General features: G+C 47.8%; 1 protein-coding gene and 1 non-coding gene across 4 annotated transcripts in view; both read right to left on the reverse strand.

Annotated features, from left to right (window-relative positions):
• Positions 1-23,890, reverse strand: part of ARHGEF9 (Cdc42 guanine nucleotide exchange factor 9) — a 497,418-nt gene that overhangs the window by 276,223 nt on the left and 197,305 nt on the right. Inside the window, exon 1 of one of the 3 annotated variants that reach the window (XM_060249025.1) lies at positions 6,553-6,574. The exons of the other annotated variants lie outside the window; for them this stretch is intronic. Within the exon in view, the coding sequence (XP_060105008.1) occupies positions 6,553-6,555 (3 nt within the window). The 5' untranslated portion in view covers positions 6,556-6,574. Of the gene's footprint in view, positions 1-6,552; positions 6,575-23,890 lie in introns of those variants that run through there. 3 annotated transcript variants of the gene reach the window in all.
• On the reverse strand, positions 21,637-21,708 carry TRNAP-GGG (transfer RNA proline (anticodon GGG)). The gene has a single exon. It is a non-coding gene; the product is annotated as a tRNA-Pro (tRNA).

The raw sequence follows: 23,890 nt of genomic DNA on the forward strand, positions 1-23,890 counted from the left end.
TTTTCTGCCATTCAGCTTGACTAATAACATTTCCAAAAATTTTAAAAATGCCTTTTCCCTGGCCTACAGGCTCAACTTTTCTGAGATCTGGGAGAACACACAAAACTTGTTTTTAAAGTGGCTGCAGGATCACCACATTTGATTGCTAGGGGGTAAGGATAGGGTTGCCAATCCCCAGGTGGGGGCAGGGGATCCCCCGGTTTGGAGGCCCTCCCCCCGCTTCAGGGTCGTCAGAGAGCAGGGGGAGGGGAGGGGAATGTCTGCTGGGAACTCTGTTATTCCCTATGGAGATTTATTCCCATAGAAAATCATGGAGAATTGATCTGCAGGTATCTGGGGCTCTGGGGGGGGGCTGTTTTTTGGAGTAGAGGCACCAAATTTTCAGTATAGCATCTAGTGCCTCTCCCCAAAATGCCCCGCAAGTTACAAAAAGATTGGACCAGGGGGTCCAATTCTATGAGCCCCAAAAGAAGGTGCCCCTATCCTTCATTATTTCCTATGGAAGGAAGGCATTGAAAAGGTGTGCCGTCCCTTTAAATGTGATGGCCAGAACTCCCTTTGGAGTTCAATTATGCTTGTCACAGCCTTGATCTTGGCTCCACCCCCAAAGTCTCCTGGCTCCACCCCCAAAGTCCCCAGATATTTCTTAAATTGGACTTGGCAACCCTAGGTAAGGAGGGTTAATTTGTTTCCACATCTTATTTTCTCATTTTAATCATGCAGTCCTCAGCAGAGTTACACCCTCCCAAGTTCACTGAAGTCAATCACCTTACAAGGGTGTAACTATGAGCCGAATCAGATGCTACAAACTTCACCGTAGGACTTGCAGCTATACTGACTAGTTCCTGGTGGCAACTTATGAGTAAAAGTGCAGCAGGGCCTCACATGGATTGGGACCGCTGTGTGGATAAAGGAGGGATTCCTGCCTTCCCCATGTGCTATTTTTGGCAGCTTAAACTGCCTGGAAGGGTTCACAATGAGCAAATGAGACCCTCCTGCTGCTTCAGCTACCAAACACAAGCAGGGGTGGGTGGGAAGGCAGGAATTTTTTCTTCTCTCTTGCAGCAATCCCAACTGGAAGCAATGCCTGCTCAGCTATTCCTCACAAGTCGCTACAAGAAACTAGCAGCTGCAGTACAGCTACTGCTCTTTGAGAACTTTTGTGCAATTTATAATATCCAGCTAGCTAGGGTTGCCAGACTCCCAGTCAGTTCAGGGGATCCCCCTGGTCTTTGGGGCTCCAATACACCACCAGTCAGCAGTCTGGTGGGGGAAACCCCACCCACCAGCATAAGACTTCATAGACAAGAACAGGGGTGGCCAAACTTGCTTAATGCAAGAGCCACATAGAATAAACGCCAGATGTTTGAGAGCCGCAAGACTCTCAAATACTACACATGTGTCTTTATTAAAACTCTTAATACTTTCTTTGCACAAAAAGATAAAATACATAAGTATGCACTTTACAACATGAGCATGTTAAAAGGAGACTTTTTAAAATAAATAAATAAATAAATAAAAGTTGGGAATAACAGTCCCCATAAGACCAGCATAGGGAAAGGTTTTTTAAAAAAGGTAAAGGTAGTCCCCTGTGCAAACACCAGTCGTTTCCAACTCTGGGGTGACGTTGCTTTCACAATGTTTTCAAGGCAGACTTTAGTTTGCCATTGCCTTCCCCAGTCGTCTGCACTTTCCTCCCAGCAAGCTGGATACTCATTTTACCGACCTCGGAAGGATGGAAGGCTGAGTCAAACTCGAGCCGGCTACCTGAACCCAGCTTCCGCTGGGATCGAACTCAGGTCGTGAGCAGAAATTAGGACTGCAGTACTGCAGCTTTACTACTCTGCACCACGGGCCTCTATATAGGGAAAAGTTAGGGAATGATTTTTTGACACCAGTGGGAGAAGGAAACACACATGTACCATATAAATCACTGACCACCATGGGTATCATTATGCTCTGTCTTTGCCTTGACACCAAGATTATTAAATGCAGCTCCTACAAGAGCTGTGAAACTAAGGGGGAACCCTACATCACCCGCTTTAATTCCGCCCCTCCTTCCGGTGGCTCCCTCAGCTCTTTCCCTGCTCTAAGACTCTGGGTGACCTCTGTGGTAGAGGAGAAGAACTGCATATTTCTCCCTCCTTCCCTGCTTCACACAGAGCAGAAATAATCACCTGCCTATGGGGTCCCGATGCTAAGCACGCTTACTTGAGACTAAGTCTCCATCAAGTTCCTCCTTGACCTCTGGGAGCCACACAATACGTGTGAAAGAGCTGCATGAGGCTCCCGAGCCACAGTTTGGCAACCCCCTGGATTAGAATCTACTTCATTTTAGTCCACAAAAGCATTTTACTTTTTGAAATGCCACAAGATGTGTGTGTGTGTGTGTGTGTAAGAGCCCCGTGGCGCAGAGTGATAAAGCTGCAGTACTGCAGTCCAAACTCTCTGCTCATGACCTGCGTTCGATCCCGGCAGAAGCTGGGTTCAGGTAGCCAGCTCAAGGTTGACTCAGCCTTCCATCCTTCCGAGGTGGGAAAAATGAGTCCCCAACTTGCTGGGGGGAAAGTAACTGTAGATGACTGGGGAAGGCAATGGCAAACCACCCCATAAAAAAGTCTGCCGTGAAAACGTTGTGAAAGCAACGTCACCCCAGCGTCGGAAATAACTGGTGCTTGCACGGGGGACTACCTTTACCTTTTCTATGTGTGTGTGTGTGTGTGTGGATAGATAGATAGATAGATAGATAGATAGATAGATAGATAGATAGATAGATAGATAGATAGATAGATAGATAGATAGATAGATAGATAGATAGATAGATATACACACACACACACACATAAAAAGGTAAAGGTATATATATGTATGTACACACACACACACACATATAAACTGCAATGGCCTAACAAGGCAATCCTATACCAAGTTACTCCTGTCTAAATCATGGGGATCTACGGTCTTAGACTCTGTCTGCATAGGATTTGTAACTGGCATTATTTCCTAAGAAAGAATTTCCTCTAACCAATGTGCAGGTTACACAAAAGACCCTTTTCCCCTTTTATGGAAATACAGACACTCAGAGTGCCATCCTAATAACATTTTCCTGAGAGTAAGCTCCTCTGAACAGAATTGAGCAAGATTCTGAGTAGACCTCCTTAGGATTGCACTTTTAATTTAATAATGGATGAATCCATTAATGCTCATGAAATAATCTGACCCACATGTCATTTATAAATCTGCTTCCCGATTCTCCTCCCATGAATTCAGGAACCATATATGGATGGCACGACCCTGTTTTAGCCTCTTACTGATGTATGATTTGCTTGCTGGCCCCCTGAATCACAAACTAAGAAGCCTAGAACATCTGGATGCCTGAGTCAGAACCTCTCTCCCCCAAGTGATAAAAATAAAATAATAAATGCAATAATTGACAACCGTCTGCCTGAAGCAAGTGCCTTTCCTGGCCTATCATTAGAGCCGGCTTTGACCTTAATGAACATCTGGAATTTCCAAAGATCATGTGGATTGAGACCTTCTACTCTGCCAAGCACACCCACCTTGCCATTCCCATTAAAACCTACACAAATGTCTGTGCACCGAGAATAAGAACAACTGACTGAATCTTCAGTCACCTTTCTTACTATTAATAATACTGGAATAAAATAATAATTTCGTATTTACATAGCCCCCTCAGGTGTTCAAGGTGTATATATCAGGGGTGGCCAATGGTAGCTCTCCAGATGTTTTTTTGCCTACAACTCTCATCAGCCTCAGCCAGCATGGCTAATGGGGCTGATGGGAGTTGTAGGCAAAAAACATCTGGAGAGCTGCCGTTGGCCACCCCTGGTATATATTATATATTTTGTATATATTATCTTTTTACAATCCCGACAACAGACCTGCAATATAGGTATCTTGATCCCAGAACTGCAGACTGGAAGGGAATGGGGCTTGCCTAAAATCATCTGCCAACTTCACTGTAAAGGCAAGATTCAAACAACATCCGTGTTCTAACCACAATGCTACAGCACCTCCATTTACCCCACCCATGCTGAAATGGTTTGGTACTTAGGATTTTGGGTTTCTTTTTAAAGGTCTATGTGATGGACATAAAAACAAGAAAAGCCCAGCTGGATCAGACCAGTGATCCATCTAGTCCAGCATTCTGTCTCACAAAGTGGCCAACCAGTTCCACTGGAGGTCCAACAATAGGACAAAGAGGCCAAGGCCTTCATAAGGACATAAGGGATTGAACTAGATGACCCTGGAGGTCCCTTCCAACTCTGTGATTCTACAAGAAGAGCCCTGCTGGATCAGACCACTGGTCCATCTAGTCCAGCATCCTGTCTCATACTGTTACCAACCAATTCTTCTGAAGGGTCAATAACAGGGCACAGAGGTTGAGGCCTTCCCCCCACGTTGCCTCCTGGCTCTTGGACTCAGAGGTTGAATGCATCTGAATATGGAGATTCCTTTAGTCATCATAGCTAGTGCCTATTGATAGACATCCTCTATGAATCTGCTGTTAGATAGACACATAAATATAGTAGGGGGGCACAGAAACTGAACATTTGGGGGAAAGCAGTGTAAGACTTACGTTTTTGTAAGAATAGAGGTCAGAAGGCATGGTGCAATGTTAGCACAACGTAAGAGAGAAACATCTAGCATTTAAATACATATTTCATTTATTGGATTGTTTTAGTTTCTACCTCTGTGAGAAAGAAAGAAAGAAAGAAAGAAAGAAAGAAAGAAAGAAAGAAAGAAAGAAAGAAAGAAAGAAAGAAAGAAAGAAAGAAAGAAAGAAAGAAAGAAAGAAAGAAAGAAAGAGAGAAAGAGAGAAAGAGAGAAAGAGAGAGAGAAAGAAAGAAAGAAAGAAAGAAAGAAAGAAAGAAAGAAAGAAAGAGAGAGAGAAAGAAAGAAAGAAAGAAAGAAAGAAAGAAAGAAAGAAAGAAAGAAAGAAAGAAAGAAAGAAAGAAAGAAAGAAAGAAAGAAAGAAAGAAAGAAAGAAAGAAAGAAAGAAAGAAAGAAAGAAAGAAAGAAAGAGAACTTTCATCTGATGACCAAACAGAACCTGCTTGGTATGCCTGAGCAGGTCTCTGGAGAAGCACCATGTATTATCTTCTAATTTAAATGGATGTATTTTGTTCAATTATAATTGCCCCCCTACAGGTAGGGAAAGACTCCACACACACACACACACACACACCATTATAATATGAACTGCATGTGAGCATCTTAGCAGGCATCTTGGCAGGGCACAGCTTGGGTTGCCTCCGACACAGCCTGGGAACATGAAAGGCAGGCAACAGGAATATGATGTGCTGTACATTGGATGCAGGGGGAAGGGGGGACTGGAGATGTGTAGGAGGATAAGAGTGGGCGGCAGGGGAGGGGAAGTGTGGAGATTCGGCAGTCTGCATGCACAGTTGCAACCCTGATGCCTCCTGCTTCTGATCACAGGTTTATCCAATGTGCTGTGCCTCAGATGAGGGCCCTGAGGAAGTCTCCAAGAGGAGGTGGGTGGGTGGGTGGGTGGACTTCAGCCCTGCTTTCAGGTGAGGTTCTCAGAATCATGCTGTTGAAACCTGCTGTCCTTCCTCCCCCCACCTCTGCCACAGAACAGTATGAGGCTACGGGAGTGGGGAGGCCTCCGGTCACTTGCCAAAACTGAGCATACGGAAAACAAAGGCATCATGTGGTCCAACATTATGTGCAGCTCCTTTTTCATCCAACCATGTTGCAAGCCCCAAGTCAGAACAAAAGACTGTTTGAGTGGAAAGGAACCTTCCCCTGAGATTCACCTCTGAATTTGAGATTTCCAATCAGACAAAAGCACCCCACACGGGAAGCATCCTCCAGCCCTTTCCCCTTTGGCTTCCAGTCTCCCACCGCCAGGGTGTGCTCCAAGAGGGAGGGGGCGAATGCCGTTCCAAGGATCGGGACCTCACCTGGCCCTGAAAAGGGCAGGTGGGGCGGCCCAGCAGTCCTCTGACTTGAGCACCTCCAACACAGCATGGGCAGCAAACACCCAGGAAGGCAGATGTGAGGAAGAGCTGCTGTTTGCAACTGCCATTCCTTCCTGGGGCAGAGCCCACCGAGTGCCCACTGCAGCAGCAGCAGGAAATCTCTCCCCTTGAAAAGGCACGCCTCTGCCCCTCAGCCGCAGCCCCCAGAGCCTCTCCTGACCCCAAAGCAATTCCTTCGGCAGCACCCCCTGCCTTTCCCCCAAGCCACCCCCCGCCCACCCCTTGGCTGCCCTCCACGCCTCAGCCAGCCGTGCCATTACAACCGAAGCCCACCTGAGCAAGAGAACCTTTCTGCCTGCCCGGGCATCCTTCCCCAAACCCAGCCTCCCCCCCCCCCCCCCCGCCTGCCACACACACCCTGCGAGTGACATTTCTTTCAATCATCCTCCCCCCTCCCCCTCGCTGCCTCTGGCTTTTGCAGGACATAAAATGGAGACACCCACCAAAGCTTCCCCAAGGGGGGAAATGCGGTGGGAAGAGAAGGGAAGAGGAGAGGAGAGCAGAAGAGAATACCTGAACTCACCATGCCCGGTCCATTCCTGAGCCACTGCATCTCGTCCTCTGGATGCTGTGCTGGTTATTAAGGGGGGGAGGGAGGGGGGAGACTCTGCCTGGAGAGAGCAGCGGGGGAAGCCCCCCTCCTCCCCACCCCTCTCAATTGGCCATCCCCCAGCAAGCCTGCCAGGAGCACAGAGCAGGCGCCTCTCGGCCACCTGCGAAGGTGGGTCTTTCCCTGGAAGCGCAAAGGGGGGGGGGGGATGGATGGATCCCCTCTCGTCCTTCACTGCCCCCTCCCCTCTTTCGGCTCCAGACTCCCCCACCTGGGCTTTGGCAATTGTGCCTGCTCCAGGGAAGGTGGGAGGAGGACAAGGGAGTGCAGTGAAACAAAGAAGCCACCCCAAGGGGCTGCAGAAGCCTCCCAGCCCCTCCCCACCGGCTCCCCAAAGGCGCAGAGTCAGCAATTCACTTGCAGCTCAAGTTAGCCGCTTGGCTTTCTGCTGACTCTTGGGGTGGGGGGGGGATGCTTTTCCGCACCTGGCAGCATCTCCTCTCCCCCCCCCCCCTCTTATCAGAGCTTCTGAAAAACCAGGATTTTCAAGAGAGGGGGCAGGAGGGCTCCCAGCCTCCTCTCCCCTCCCCCTTCCCTTTGGAGTTAGCAGCAGGTGACCCGGATTTTAAAGGTGGGGATTTCCCCCTTAGCCTTTTTTTCCCTAAAGCGATGCATACGTATATGGGGCAACCCCCCCTCCCTCCCCACAATCTGGCATTCCAGGTATAGGGCTCCAATTGGCCACCCATGTCACAAGACACAATGCACAGTGCTCTCTAAGGAGCACACAGGAAGAAAGGGAACTGACTTCCACCACCAGAGCACAGACCTCACTGGCAAGCAAGGGGAGGGACGTTGGCTCAGTGGTAGAGCATCTGCTTGGGAAGCAGAAGGTCCCAGGTTCAATCCCCGGCATCTCCAAAAAAGGGTCCAGGCAAGTAGGTGTGAAAAACCTCAGCTTGAGACCCTGGAGAGCAGGGGAGGGACGGTGGCTCAGTGGTAGAGCATCTGCTTGGGAAGCAGAAGGTCCCAGGTTCAATCCCCGGCATCTCCAAAAAAGGGTCCAGGCAAGTAGGTGTGAAAAACCTCAGCTTGAGACCCTGGAGAGCAGGGGAGGGATGGTGGCTCTGTGGTAGAGCATCTGCTTGGGAAGCAGAAGGTCCCAGGTTCAATCCCCAGCATCTCCAAAAAAAGGGTCCAGGCAAATAGGTGTGAAAAACCTCAGCTTGAGACCCCGGAGAGCTGCTGCCAGTCTGAGAAGACAATACTGACTTTGATGGACCGAGGGTCTGATTCAGTATAAGGCAGCTTCATATGTTCATATGTTCAGGGCTGGTTGGAAGAAGATGCTGGAGGAAGGGAGCAGAACCTCCCAGACTCAGCTCCATCCCAGGACCTTCCCTTCCCACTGACTGGGGATAAATGCTACCCTACCGTCCAAAGGAGGGAGGCATTTCCAGCATTTAACTAAGGGCAGCAAATCAAAACACCAACTTCACATTCAGGAACCTCTTGCATGTTAAACGGAGGGAAAAAAACAGGGTTGCTGGAGCAGCAAAATAAATAAAGAGTCCAACAGTCACATCCCTTGCAAAACGTCTCCGGCACCTAGACACACTTGCAATCTCCGCCCCCGCGCCCCCCCCCCGCCATGGTCCTATAGAAGGTTGCCAACTCCAGCCTGGGGAATTCCTGAAGATTTAGATGTGGAGTTGAGGAAGCGGGATATGAGGAGGGATCGCTATAGCATAGCATAGAGTCCTCTCTCCAGAGCTGCCGTTTTCTCCAGGGCAACTGGTCTCTGTAGTCTGGAGGTCAGCTGGCAGCCCCGCCCCACCCCCTATGGTCAGTCTCATGAGTCACGAATGACCACCTTTTGTTTTCTTTCTGAAACTGAATAAATCCGTGGGATCACAGAAACGGCTTTCAAGCAGCATAAGCAGGGCCATGGCATGGAACAACACGCCCTTTCTGTCCAAGCTGCACTCTTGCCTACACTACACAGAGCCTCCGTCGCCCTCCCGCCCCCCCCCCCCCTTCTCGGCTACATACATGACTTCATGTGGCTCTTCCTGCCCATCAAATGCAAACTCTAGGACTGTGCTGCAGCCTTGAGCCCCCAGAGGGAGAAAGGCAAGATAATTTGAGATAGATAGATGATAGATAGGTGACAGACAGACAGACACACAGACACAGAGAGAGAGAGGGGGGGGGGGAGGTCTTATAGCTGCAGAGAGAAAGGCAGTGGGATCCAGCTGTTCAACCGCCACTCAGTTTTGCTGTCTGAAACTGGACTCTCTGTTGCAGTAAACTTTGAAAGGAAAAGGTGCATATTTTTCAAGGGCTCATTTTTTCTCCTTCAAAATGTTAAGAACAAACACTGATGGCTAGGGAGGTTTATGAGAACCCTGTCCTTTTGCTGCATGAACCGGCCATTTGTATTTCACAGCGAGAACAAGACACGCAATGCGTAGCCAGCATCACCCATAGGGTTGCCAGCTTCAGGCTGGAAAATTCCTGGACATTTGGGGCTAGGGAGGGAATTCAGCAAAGCCTGATGCCGTAGAGTTCACCTTCCAAAGCTGCCACTTCCTCCAGAGGAGCTGATCTCTGGAGTTTGGAGATCAGCAGTACATTTCAGGAGATTTCCAGGTCCCATTCCTGGAGGTTGGCAACCCTATCACGTACCCTAGCACATACTATCCAGGATCCTTTGTAATGTGCTAGAGTTCTACTCCATATAAGTAGCCATATTACCACATTTTGTGGTAGAAACAAAAAGGAATATTGGGATACCTTAAAGACTGAACAGATTGATTCCAGCAGAAACTGATACCACAATAAATCTGTTAAGTCATTAAGGTGCCACAAGACTCCCTTTTGTTTCTGGAGTCTATGACATTTTGCAGGGAAGCCTCAGATTACAATGCTGGATCCACACATGCAATTGAGTAGACTGGATAGATGTTGCAACAAACTCACCCGCTTCAGATTTGGGGGTGGGAGCTATTTTTGAATGCTCCCTTGAGCACAAAATTACAAACTGAAAGCCAGCATATTATGTGTGTGATATTATTGTATCAAGGAGATTGACAATAGGCTGGCAAAGGCAAACCGTGCATTTGGCCGACTGCATAAAAGAGTGTGGAGCAACAAGCATCTGAAAAAAGGCACAAAGATCAATGTTTACAAAGCGGTTGTGATGACAACCCTCATCTACGGCTCCGAATCGTGGGTTTTATACTGTCATCACCTGCGACTCCTTGAGCGCTTTCATCAGTGCTGCCTTCGCACCATCCTCAACATCCACTGGAGTGACTTTGTGACCAACACTGAAGTCCTCAAGCGGGCGGAGGTTACAAGCATCGAGGCACTGCTGTTGAAGACGCAGCTGCGCTGGGCAGGGCATATTTCCAGGATGGAAAACCACCGCCTTCCCAAGATTGCCCTGTATGGTGAATTTTCCACCGGCCATTGAAATAGAGGGGCACCAAAGAAGAGGTACAAAGACTCCTTGAAGAAATCCCTTGGCACCTGTCGCATCAACCATCACCAGTGGTCTGACCTAGCCTCAGATCGCAAAGCATGGAGGCACACCATCCACCAGGCTGTCTCTTCCTTTGAGAACGCACGCATAGCTGGTCTTGAGGACAAAAGGAGATTGAGGAAGAATCGCACTGCTACAGCACCAACCCCAAATCAGACTTTTCCCTGCAGCCACTGTGGCCGGACCTGCCTGTCCCGCATTGGTCTTGTCAGCCACCAGCGAGCCTGCAGCAGACATGGACTACTGCACCTTTCTTAAATCTTCGTTCGCGAAGTCAAGCCGAGAGATTATTGTATTCACTTTATTTCTAAAAATAAAGGGACCCAAAGTTCTCCTCTCCTCCGTTTTATCCTCAGAACAACCCTGTGAGGTAGGCTGGACTGAAACAGCGTAGGACTGGCCCAAGGTCACCCAGCAAGATCCTGGGGTAGGGTGAGGATTTGAATCTGGGTTTCCCAGATCCTAGTCTTTAACCACGACGCTGTGCTAGCTCTCAATTGGTTTTCCGCATGCAGGAAAGATATTCCAAGTCCACTAAAACCCTGGCTGGCACGCTTGCTTGTTCAGCCTGAAGAGTTTGTCAGCTGTGAGCAGACCAGGGAGTTGAACACCCCTTCTCCTGAAAAAGTCTCAGCAGCCCAAGCTGTCTTCTACTAGCCTGCTCAAAAAGCATACCACTATCACTGCATGATAGCCTCCCTCTTTGGACTGCGGTCAAGAGGGCTGCAGGGAATGAGAACAGTCTGCAGGCACTATTGGAATCGTGGCACAGCATGCTGGTGGCTGCAGCCACAAAATGGCTGCTGTGGAAGGTGGAGCCAGCCACAAAATGGCTGACACCTTCAGTTACACAGTCAAGATCCTTGTGCTGGGGTAGCAATATTTTCCACAATCTGCATAGCCAACCAGAAGCCTTGCTGGGCAAAAGCCCCACCTGGTCCTGCCCTCTTTCTAAAAACACTGGGCTGGTACCAGAAAAGGTGCTGGTGGGTGTCATGGAGTCCATGGGCGCATGCTGAAGAACCCTGAGTTTCTGCTTCATTCTCTTTTCCATGCATCTTTCTCACCAAGAAATGGGCAACTGTCCCAGAGGTTCACTGCAACATACCTCAGACACAGCAGAAGAGCAGCCCCGCCAGATCAGACCAAAGGTCCATCAGACCAACAGTCCTGCCAGACCAGACCAAAGGTCCCTGTTTCTCATGCTGGCCAGTGAGAAGCCACAGGGAAACCCACAAGCCACCCCCTCCCCTGCAGGCTGTTCCCCAGCATCTGACCACCAGACCAACATCTCCCCCTAAACCCTGAAGTCCCATTCAAGTCCTCAGACATAGAAGTACAAACTAGTTCTTGCCCAGCAGTTTTCATTCTGAACGTTGGAGGTCTTCCCACCCTCTGTAAATCTGTCCAAGCACCTTTTAACTCCATGTCACCACCAAGTGCATTCTACTTATCAAGGTTGGTCTTAATTATATAATAATTTCTGTCAGATTCCAATTTTACAATTGGGGATGCCAGTTTCCCAGTGGGACCTGGGGATCTCCCCAAACTATGCCTCCTCTCCAGACTGCAGAGATCAGTTCCCTTGGAGAAAATGGTTTCTTTGGAGGGGACACTCTACGGCATTGTACCCCACTGAGGTCCTTTCTAACCTCCATTCCCAAACTTCCAGGAGTTTCCCAACCTGGATCCGGCAACCCTACCCCCTCCCATCCCCTGCCAACGGGGACTCGGCAACTTGATGTGCAATGTTTGTGGTTAATTACAAACAGAACCCTGGATGGCCCAGGCTAATGATGTCATCGGATCCCAGAAACAGCAGGATTGGCCATGATACCAAAGAAGTCCAGGGTCGCTACACAGAGGCTGGATACAGACAGGCAGCTTGGGGCAGCAGCCTCCTAGCCCAGAAAAAAGCCGGCAAAGTCTGAGGTGCCCCAGGATGGCCAGACAGTGTGCACCCTGCTGCCAGAAGAGGGACAGGCTGCGTCTGCTCTGGAGGAGTGGCCAGGCCACTCAAGCTCATGAGAGGTGGCCATTCAGGCAGCCCGGAAAGGTGACACGGAAGTGCTTCAGAGATTTTTAAGGTGGCAGAGAGGCAGCAGAGGATGACAAAAGGGTGGGAGTGAGGCAGGACCCAGATGTGCTCTGTGGGGAGTTCCTGTGTCGGCCCAAATACTCCATCTGTATTCAGCCAGAGGCAGGTAATGGCAAACCAGTGATCCCTGTTGTCTTGAAAACCCCATGAAGGGTTGAACTAAGTTAGTTGTAATGCGATGCCATTATTCACCCCCAACAGACAGAAAGAGGAGTACAAGTTTTAGAAGCTTCTTCCTGTTCTCAGGATATTAGTGCCTATTGGTGGGTTTGGAATGGCAGGTATTTGAATGTTGCATTCTCTGTTTCTTCTGGCCACATTCTAGGTAGTGCAAAGAATCAGAATTCCTTGACCTATCAATCTGTCTGCCTGTCTTCCTCCCTTGTCATGCCAGATCACATTGGCAATTGATTGTGTCTCTCTTAGGTGTAAAGATCCCAAAGGAAACCCCTTTCACTTTTAAGGAAACCCCTTTCACTTTTATAGCACAGCCTGAAAGTTTACAAAGCCTGCCTATCAACAACTCTGGAACTGAAAGTTCTGGCTCCATCACAGTTAAAAGTGCCCCACACCTCAAGCAACTGGGAAAGATCCGGAGTAATGAAATTAGTGGCAACTCTTCCTGTTGATAAATAATTTACTTTTATCCAAAAAAGTCATTGGGATGCAAAAATTTACAAGATAATGCATGGGATGGGAAAAGTAGAGAAAGAGGTACTTTTCTCCCTTTCTCACAATACAAGAACTCGTGGGCATTCAATGAAATTGCTGAGCAGACAGGTTAAAACAGATAAAAGGAAGTACTTCTTCACCCAAAGGGTGATTAACATGTGGAATTCACTGCCACAGGAAGTGGTGGCGGCCACAAGTATAGTCACCTTCAAGAGGGGTTTAGATAAAAATATGGAGCACAGGTCCATCAGTGGCTATTAGCCATAGTGTGTGTGTATATATAAAAATTTTTGCCACCGTGTGACACAGAGTGTTGGACTGGATGGGGCGTTGGCTTGATCCAACATGGCTTCTCTTATGTTCTTAATTCTCAAGCATAAAAAGTAAATGCAAGGAGAGATGCTAAAGGACTTTTTGGCTCAAGGAGAGATGCTAAAGGACTCGAGCAACGAGGGAAAGATCTGGAGTAATGAAATTAGTGACAACTCTTGCTGTTGATAAATAATTTACTTTTATCCAAAAAAGTCATCGGGATACAAAAATTCTCAAGCATAAAAAGTAAATGCAAGGAGAGATGCTAAAGGGCTTTTTGGCTCAAGGAGAGATGCTAAAGGACTCGAGCAACTGGGGAAAGATCTGGAGTAATGAAATTAGTGACAACTCTTGCTGTTGATAAATAATTTACTTTTATCCAAAAAAGTCATCGGGATGCAAAAATTCTCAAGCATAAAAAGTAAATGCAAGGAGAGATGCTAAAGGACTTTTTGGCATATGACCCCAATAGCTGCCTGTTCTTATCCCCTTCCATGATATTTCCAGGGAGCTCTGTAACCTGCTCCTTATCAAGAAAACTATTTCACTAATGCATATTAACAGTTACTTGTGTCAATTTTTAAGCCAACACTGCTGAGAATATTTTAGTATCACAGCTTACTAATGAAATGGACCTATAACCTGGACATTTTTAGGAATCCATGCCATTTTTAGGAAGGGCTATAACAACTGCAATATACCAGGTTTTGCCTGAAGAGGACAAAATAAAGGAAAGATGGGAACAATACACATAAGGACTACAGAAAAGAGACAGAATCATAGAATCACAGAATTGGAAGGGGCCAAACAGACTACCTAGTCCCTGCTGAATGCAAGATCCGCCTAGAGCATCCCTGACAAATGTTTGTCCAGCCACAGCTGAAAGACTACCAATGAGGGGAAACTGTCTAGACAGTTGATTCTACTGCTGAACAACTCTTACTGTAGAAAAGATGAAAGGATGAATTCCTTCAAAGACGAATCTTTTGAAGGAGAACCTGCAATTTTAGAAAATGTAGTGGCACTCAAAGCAATAGGGAGAAACAAATCTCCAGGAGTAGATTGGATAGTAACAGAGCTATTTCAAGCCACAGAAATGGAGTCTGTCAAAATCTTAACAAGAATATGCCAACAAACAGGGAAACAAGACAGCCCACAGACTGGAAAGGTTCAATTTACATTCCAATTCTGAGAAAAAGAAGACATCAAAGACTGCAGCAACTATCGGCTCATAGCTCTAATTTCTCATCTGAGTAAAGTGATGCTCAAAATCTTACAAAAAGATAGTTACTAGATACGGAAAGAGAAATGTCAGAAGGTGAAGATACATTTGGAAAAGGAAAACACATTAGAGATCATATAGCGAATTTACACTGGTTACTAAGGCATATGACAGAATTTCAGTGGAGGGATCAACTTTCGTATCATAGATTACAGCAAAGCTTTTGACTTTGTGGATCATAAAACGTTATGGTTGGTTCTAAAAGAAATGGGTGGGCCACAACATCTGATTGTCCAACCTGTACTCTGGGCAAGGGGCTACTGTTAGGACAGAATATGGAGAAATAAGAATGGTTTCCAGATGGCAAAGGGCTCAGGCAGGGATTTGTTTTTATCTCCCCCTCTCTTCAATCTGTATGCGCAACAGATCACAAGGAAAGCTGCATTACATTTAGATGAAGGTGGAGTGAAAATCGGTGGAAGGGACATTGACAATCTGAGCTATACAGAGGATACCACATTACTGCCAGGAAACAGTGAAGGCTTGAAATGACTACACAACTTTAAGGCTGATGATGAAGCTGAAATTGTTAGGATTTTCTATTCTTTGGTTCCATCAGCAACCAAAAGGGAGACTGCAGCCACCAAGGAATCAGAAGGAGACTGAGCCTGGGAAGGGCAGCCATCCAGGAACTAGGAAAGGGTAAGGGTAAGGAGGTGTCACTGGCAACTGAGATCAAGCTCATTCATGCCCATGCATGGGTGTGAAAGTTGACAATGAAACAAGCAGAAATGAAGAAAGTAGATTCATTGGAAAGCTGGTGTTGGAGGAGACATTTCAGACGCTGTGGACTGCCAAAAAGACAAACAAGTAGGCTCTAGATCAGGGGTGGCCAGACTTGCTTAACGTAAGAGCCACATAAAATAAACATCAGATGTTTGAGAGTCACAAGACATAAACAAATACTACACTCACATCTTTATTAAAACTCTTAATACTTTCTTTGCACAGAAAGATAAAATACATATGTATGCACTTGACAATACAACCATGCTAGAAGAAGACTTTTTAAAAAACAAAATTTGGGAAGAAGAGTCCCCATAAGAACAGCATAGGGAAAGGTTAGAGAATTGTTTTTGGCACCAATGAGAGGAACAAGAAGAAGAAGACTGCAGATTTATACTCCACCCTTCTCTCTGAATCAGAGACTCAGAGTGGTTTACAATCTCCTACATCTTCTCGCCCCACAACAGACACCCTATGAGGTGGGTGGGGCTGAGAGGGCTCTCACAATAGCTGCCTTTTCAATGACAACTCCTACGAGAGCTACGGCTAACCCAAGGCCATTCCAGCAGGTGCATGTGGAGGAGTGGGGAATCAAACCCAGTTCTACCAGATAAGAGTCCGCACACTTAACTACCACACCAAACATACACATACCATATAAATCACTGACCACTGTTTGCATCATTTTGCATTTCTCTTTGCCTTGACGCCAAGGCTAGCAAATACAGCTCCTACAAGAGCTATGAACTGCGGGGGAACCCTGCACAACCTTCTTTAATTCCGTCCCTCCTTCCATTGGCTCCCTTAGCTCTTGCACTCTCTTTCCCCAGGTCTCCAGGCGACCTCTGTGGTGGAGAAGAGCTCGCAAGCCTGCCTATTTCCTTCTCTTCTGCTTCACACGCAACGAAAATAGTCACCTACCTATGGGTCAGTGCTCAGAGGCTTGACTGAGGTCCCAATCCTAACCACGCTTACTTGAGAGTAAGCCTACATTAAGTTCCTCCATGACATCTAGGAGCTGCACAATACGTGTGAAAGAGCCGCATCTGGCTCCTGAACCACAGTTAGGGCCCCCCTGCTCTAGATCAAATAAGGCCTGATCAAATGGTCACATTATGAAAAGACCAGAGTCCCTGGAAAAGACAGTAATGCTAGGAAAAGTTGAAGGCAGAAGGAAAAAAGGAAGACCCAACATGAGACAGAGTGACTCAATCAAGGAAACCACAGGGGCCTTCAGTTTGCAAGACCTGAGCAAGGCTTTTAATGAGAGGATGTTTTGAAGGGCATTAGCTTGTTGGATTTCCGTAAGTCAGAAGTGACTTGATGACACTTCACACACAGAGGGCATAGGTGCATGGGAACTGCCCATCTATCTTCCATGCAAGTTACTAAACGCTGTAGCAAATTTTATCCTGGATGCTTGGAAGTTGCAATCAAAGTTCTACCGATCTCAGTGGGGTGCAGCCTCTGAGTAAACAGCCCTGCCCTTTCAGGCATCCTTTCATATCTGTGCCTCCGCCTACTTTCTTTGCAGAGCTCCCTCTTAGTTACTTATGAGATGCACACACCCCTTCCCTCCTCAGGGAACTGTCAAGACAACTCCTATTCAGCCCTGCTTGATTAACTGCTTATCTTTCAACCCTCCTCCTCCCAGTAGTGGCATTTTCCACTCCTATGCTTGCTGTAATTAAACTTTGGAAATCTGTTGTCAAGGAAAGCAATCTGTTGCCAAGGCAGTTACTTTGACAGGAAGAGTTTATAACCAGCTGAGTATAAAGCAGGAAATGTCCCAGATACACTAAAGCCCAGGCAGAAGTGTAGGGAAATTCCTTGCGATCAGGGGGTAGAACCTGTGGAGAGTGTGGTTTGACGAGGGGAAGGACCTCAGTGGGAAACGATGCAGTAGGATCCATCCTTTAACACTGCCATTTCCTCTGGGCGAAGTGACCTCTACAACCTCAGTTGTAATTTCAGAAGATTTCCAGGCCCCACCTGAGGCTGGCAACCTGAGCACAGGAGGAGACGGGAGTATTACCAGATGCCAGGAAGGAATGAACCCAGTGGGCTCTGCTGCTGTGCTGGTAACACACTGAGCCAGGGGGGCAGAGGGATTACAGTGCTGGACTCCAATCTGGAAGACCTGAGTCTGAATCCTCACACAGGCCATGGAAGCTGGCTGGGTGATCTCCAGCCAGTCACATCACTCTCAGCCTAGCCTACCTCAATGGGTTGTTGGGAGAATAAAGTGGAAGAGAGGAGAACAATGGAAGCCACTTTGGATCCACCCTGGGGAGAAAAACGGGGTACACATGAAATAAATAAAACCGCAGGGTCATTTCTGCTTGGCCTCAAGGGATATTGCTGAGAGTGAATGAGCCACATGAGCCTTCTATCTGCTGCCCCCATGGCCACAGCCCAGGTCCACGTGGAGTGGTCCCTGACACTTGGCTCACATGATCCGGGCTGCTGCAGGCCCTCCAGTGCTACAGCCTACCCTGAACTTCCCCAGTAGATTAAAGTGCTAATCTTGCCCTGGTTTTAACTGCAAACAAGAACGTTTTCTTCATTATAATACCAATGCCAAGAAGATATTCACAGGAGATGGAGGAGCTTCCTTGAAAAATGTGAGACTTGAGTCTGGTAGCAGAGCAGCTTCCATGCCTCTTCTGCAGCATTTGAGATCTACCAGGAAGGCCAGCGGCTCAGTGGTTACACATCTGCTTTGCACGCAAAAGGTCCCAGGTTCAATCCCCGGCATCTTCAGTTTAAAGGATCCGGTTTGTAAGTGATGTGAAAGACCTTTACTTGAGACCCTGGAGAGTGGCTGCCAGTCTGAGTAGACAAGACTGTACACTGATGGACCAAAGGTCTGATTCAGTATAAGGTGTTTCATGTATGGGCTCCACACCTGACATTGCCTGTCTGCTTGCTCAGCATTCCTCTCTCCGCTCATCACTCAGGGATATAAGAAGGGGCCCCCGTTACTGGCCTGCCCTCTCAGGTGGCCCTCCTGAAAACTTCTATATGTGCAGCGGAGGTGGGGGGGGGGGGAGGAAGCTCCCTGTGGCAGAGCAGGGACACACCTAGAGATGCACAATTATTTCATTGTTGCTGTTTTTGTACTCATTTGCATTTCAAAAGCTTCTTTAAAGAACTGTAAGTATTATGGCACATGTGGTTCTTTTTCATTATTATAGCCTTTCTCACTTCTATGCATTCCAAGAGAAAGTATTTCTGGTGCAAATGCAACCCAAGCCATTTACACACTCGGGGTTATTCCTGTTCATTCTTGTTCTCCTTTGAAATGTGACAAAGGGGGGGGGGGATCTGGAAATAAATAAGGAAGACTGAAAATGAGCTGAGTTAGCGGCAGCGATGCTCTGTGTATCTGCCTTGCAAAGCAGACGGGCCACGTAGCTGCACAAAGTTTTTCAAAAAGCAGAAGATCCCACATCTCCATCCTGTTTAGCTGCATGCCTGCTCTGTGAATTAATGAGTCACTTGCACTTCTGAGCTTTCCAGTGATTATGAAAGAGGGAGGGTCAAAGTTTGCAGAGCTTAAGAATCCTTAATATTCAGAGAGACAGGGTGCCTATGAATTATTTACTGTCAAATGTCACCTGGAGACCCCAAGAGGGGCTAGATGGATCTGGGCATGCAGTGAAATCCTCACAACGTTTCAGCAGCTCAAAAGGGAACATGCCAGAGAACAGCAGGGCAGACAGAAGATTTGTGGCGTTCTTTGGCTGTGCAGAGGGGGATAGGTTTCCACACTACTAAGTTCAGGGGCTGGCACAGAAGCCAGGGGCAAAACTACGCCTCAGCTGTTTGCTGAGTCATATTTCAGGGATCGCACAGACTTGGGGAAGTGGTCTTACACATCTCCCATGTGGTCTGATTTCAAAAAAGCAGCCTTGTTTTGAAATGGCAACTAAAATACTTCCCTTCCCACTTGGGTTACCAACTCCTGGTTGATAAAAGTCCTGGAGATGTGGGGGTGAAGCCTGAGGCGGATGGGGTTTGGGGAGGGGAGGGACCTCGGCAGAGTACAAGGCCACAGAACACACCCTCCAAAGTAGCTGTTTTCTCCAGGAGACCTGACAGTTTCTCATCTGGTGGTCAGCTGCAATTCAGGGAAATCTCCATCCCCCATCTGGAGGCTGGCAACCCTACTTCCCTGCAGCTGGTTGAGGTGGATATCTGGGGAACTTCCATTATCTTCCCTCTCCCATGTCAGTTTTCTCACCAGATGCCTTGAGACCCTGACTATGGTCTTGAGCTTGGCAAAGAGGGCCAGCTCCGGAAGGCACAACTCTTCTGAACGAGGACAGTTCTGTGCCCAGGAAAACAGCACTCTTGGGGTGCGGTCACACTCACCATTAAATCCATCTGCAACACGCCTCTATTATAATCCGCACAACCAATTTCCCGATCAGACAACAGCCAGGCTAACGTTCTATCCCATGTGGGTCCCGTCGCTGGTTGATCAGAGTGCTCAACCGGACCTCATTTTTTGAGATAGCATTCCACACTTGCGCAAGCACAGTACCATGGGATATCGTGTTTGGCTTTTTTTTTTAAAGGTGCCAGAAAAGGTGGGCGATCTGCCCCCCCCCCAAACACCCGGAAAGGAAAGGGAAGCCCAGGAGTTCTCTTTGCTGTCTCTCTGCCTGGCGAGGAGACGGCAAAGGTGTGGGATCTTCTCCCCCCCCCCCATTTAAACACCCCGCTGTGGTGTTTAAATGGAAGGGGGGCGCACGGCAACTCTTTGCTGTCTCTCTGCCTGGCGAGGAGATGGCAAAGGTGTGGGATCTTCCTCCCCCCCCCCATTTAAACACCCCGCTGTGCTGTTTAAATGGGGGGGGGCGCACGGCAACTCTTTGCTGTCTCTCTGCCTGGCAGGGAGACAGCAAATGTGGGTGATCTGCCCCCCCCCCCCATTTAGGAAAGGTCCCCTGTGCAAGCACCAGTCGTTTTCGACTCTGGGGTGATGCTGCTTTCACAAAGTTTTCACAGCAGACCTTTTACGGGGTGGTTTGCCATTGCCTTCCACGGTCATTACACTCCCCCCACACCCCCCCAGCAAACTGGGTACTCATTTTACCCACCTTGGAAGGATGGAAGCTGAGACAACAATTGCTGGCGCAATGATATCATTGGAGTGGGCTCTCGCAGGGAAGCGGATGTGCGCTTGCAACGAGTCGCCAACGATGGAGCGTTCAAACAGAAAAACTCCGCTCAGGAACCATCAGAAGAATTTTGTTCCTGATTTAAAGCAGTATCAAATTAGTCCGCGCCCCTGTCGTCCCAACGCGGGACTCGAACGAGCTAACCACCAATCGCAGATGCTGACGTTTGGACAACCGCTTAAAATCCGACATGCTTCCGGACTCCACCCATGCTCATAGCGGGATTTTATGAACGTCTGACCTCACCCTTGGTCACCGAAAGAGGATGTGACAGCGGAGAACTGATCAAGTGGTTCACTTATAACCCGTATCTTGGACTGCTGTCAACCAAAACAAAGCTTCTGTTTTTAGATGGTTCCTAATGCATAAGGGTTTTTTTTCCCCTTCATTTTTTAATGTGGCAGCCTGCTGCATCTTCTCCCGTCCTCCACCCACACTCTGCCATTGAGCCTTGCGTCTGGCCTTATGAGTGGGATCAAGGCGTGTTCCATGGGGCAGATGAAATGAACAGTGATAGGAACAGGTGGGAAAGGAACTGCCTGTTTTGAGAAGAAACCTCTTTCCTCAAGAAGGAGAGCAAAGGCATCTCTTCGTTCTTATTTATGAATCTGAAACACTTATTAGCTGTCTTTCTACCTTGCAGTACTCCAGGTAGCTTGCGTGGTAGTGGAAAGTGCGGTGGAGTTGCAGCTAATTTCTGGTGAGCCTGTAGGGTTTTCAAAGCAAGAGATGTTCAGAGGTGGTTTGCTGTTGCCTGCCTCTGCAGAGTGACCCTGGCTTTCCTTGGTGGTCTCCCCTTGCAAGTACAAGCCAGGGCTGACCCTGGTGATCTCTTGAGATATGCTGAGACGGGGTTAGCCTGGGCCAAAGAGCACACTCTGAAATCTTAATGAGGACTGCCAATAAAAAAACCCCCTAAGTTAATCAAATGCAAACAGCGAGTGTATATACTGGTTAGAGTGTTAGACTAGGATCTTGGAGACCCACGTTTGAACCCCCGATCTGCCCATGTGCTCTCAGCCTAGCCAGCATGCAGGGTTGTTGTGAAGATAAAATGGAGGAGAGGCCAATGAGGTAAGCTGCTTTGGGTCCCTGTGTGAACATATGAAGCTGCCTTATACTGAATCAGACCCTTGGCCCATCAAAGTCAGTATTGTCTACTCAGACTGGCAGCGGCTCTCCAAGGTCTCAAGCTGAGGTTTTTCACACCTATTTCCCTGGACCCTTTTTTTGGAGATGCCAGGGATTGAACCTGGGACCTTCTGCTTCCCAAGCAGATGCTCTACCACTGAGCCACAGCCCCATTCATGGCTCTCCAGGGTCTCAAGCTGAGGTTTTTCACACCTATTTCCCTGGACCCTTTTTTGGAGATGCCAGGGATTGAACCTGGGACCTTCTGCTTCCCAAGCAGATGCTCTACCACTGAGCCACCGTCCCTCCCCAAGAAAGATGGAGTATAAATGGAATTAAATGAATAAATAAACCAGCTGCCTTCTGTTATTCCCTCTTCGCTGTTTATGAATAGTCTTTCCCATCCACAAAAAGGAGGGATTTTTCCTTTGCTTTTTCATCCAAGTGTTCCTGGGGAGAGGGAGGGACTAGCTCTGGTTACACAAATGCACCTGCATGCCTGGAGTGAACAGCAGTTAAGTTATGATGACTAAGCGCCATCATCAAGTCATAACCAACTTCTGGCAGTTGTCAAGGCAAGAGACGTTCAGAGGTGGTTTGCCTTTGCCTGCCTCTGCGCAGCACCCCTGGTCTTCCTTAGTGGTCTCCCACCCAAGCACGAACCTCAGCTGACCCTGCTTAGCTTCTGAGCTGTGATGAACATATGAAGCTGCCTTATACTGAATCAGACCTTTGGTCCATCAAAGTCAGTATTGTCTTCTCAGACTGGCAGCGGCTCTCCAGGGTCTCAAGCTGAGGCTTTTCACACCTGTTTGCCTGGACCCTTTTTTGGAGATGCCAGGGATTGAACCTGGGGCCTTCTGCTTCCCAAGCAGATGCTCTACCACTGAGCCACCGTCCCTCCCTAATGAGCTCGGCTAGCCAAGATGCTGAACAGAAATTGCTCTTCAATAAATTGCAACCCTTACTTGCCATGACAATCTTTTCACCTGGAAAGAAATGACAGGCTGGTCATCTTCACCTGCATTTCAGATATGGAAGTGGGGAGCTACCAATGCACTTACATTACAACTGAAAGGAGGACACCTCTCACAAAGGAGTGGCGTTAGTCCAAAGGAATTTGACAGAGAGAGTGCAGGGTCGGGGGGGGGGAGGGGCAGAATCAAAGCTCTCTGGGATGTCTGGAGGATATTCTAAAAAAACTGTAATAGAAGCTCAAATAAAGATATACAACAGATTAGTAATAGTACAAAGAGTTCCAAAAAGAAGCTAGTGTGGTTTATGAGAAGAGTTTAGCAATCTGCAGAAGACAAGAAGGCCTCCTCTCCTCCCCTCAAAAAACCCCAGTCTAGCCCAAATTAAGAAAGTAACACAGAGAAGAAGCTAAGAAAGATGATAATCAGGCAACCAAAGAAAAACAAAACAAGAGGAGCATATTAATAAAAACCAGAGTACAATAAAAGTTCCTTTGTTTTTATTTACAGCCAGTGTGGTGTAGTGGTTACAGTGTCAGACTAAGATCTGGGAGACCCAGGTTCGAATTCCTCCTCTGCCAAGGAAGCTCCTTGGGTGACCTTGGGTCAGCCAAGCCCTCTCAGTCTATCCTACCTCACAGGGTTGCTGTAAAGGTAGAATGGAGGAGAGGAGAATGATGGGAGCCCATTAGGTCCCCAGTGGGAGGAAGGCAGGGCATAAATAAATAAATATTTTATCCCACCTTGTCTCCAATTGCAACGGAAGCAGGAAAGCGTCTATGGAGGAGACAAAGGAGCGAAAGGGTTGTTTAAAAAGCACAGGGAGATTGCAGAGAAGCCGAACAAATGCTTTGCCAGTCTTCATGGTGGAAGATGCTGAACAGATACTCATTATCAGACCTCTCCTCTCTTGCAGGAAGCCTCCAAAGAACCAAATCGGGGGGAAGCACAGGGAGAAGGCTTAGATTACAACATCTGCAAGAATAGGGGGGTGAGCAATGTGGAATATTCTTGAAGCAAATAACCACATACCCAAGGGAGATGAAACTGCTGTGGAACTGGCAGAATCACAAAACTGCCCCACCCCGATACAAGATTGTAGCAAATCAAAGTACCTTTTTGCAATATAAAAGCAGAATTGTTTTTAAAATGTACACTGAACTGTGGGTGGTGACAAGTGTTCCTCTGGTGGGAGGGAGGGGAATGTTCAGAGCATGAGTGATGTCACCTGCACGGCCAAAAATCAGGGTTTTTTTCAGCAATAGTCCCAAGAACGCCTTCAGGCTTGCAGGCTCTTGCAGGAGGCTACATGCAGTGGTTGTGGGCCTGAATACTGGCCCAAGGGAGTCAAAGATTTCTCTCTCGCCCCTTCAGATGATG

Source organism: Heteronotia binoei, chromosome 11 (assembly GCF_032191835.1).
Source record: "Heteronotia binoei isolate CCM8104 ecotype False Entrance Well chromosome 11, APGP_CSIRO_Hbin_v1, whole genome shotgun sequence".
In the NCBI taxonomy this organism is placed as follows: Eukaryota; Metazoa; Chordata; class Lepidosauria; order Squamata; family Gekkonidae; genus Heteronotia; species Heteronotia binoei.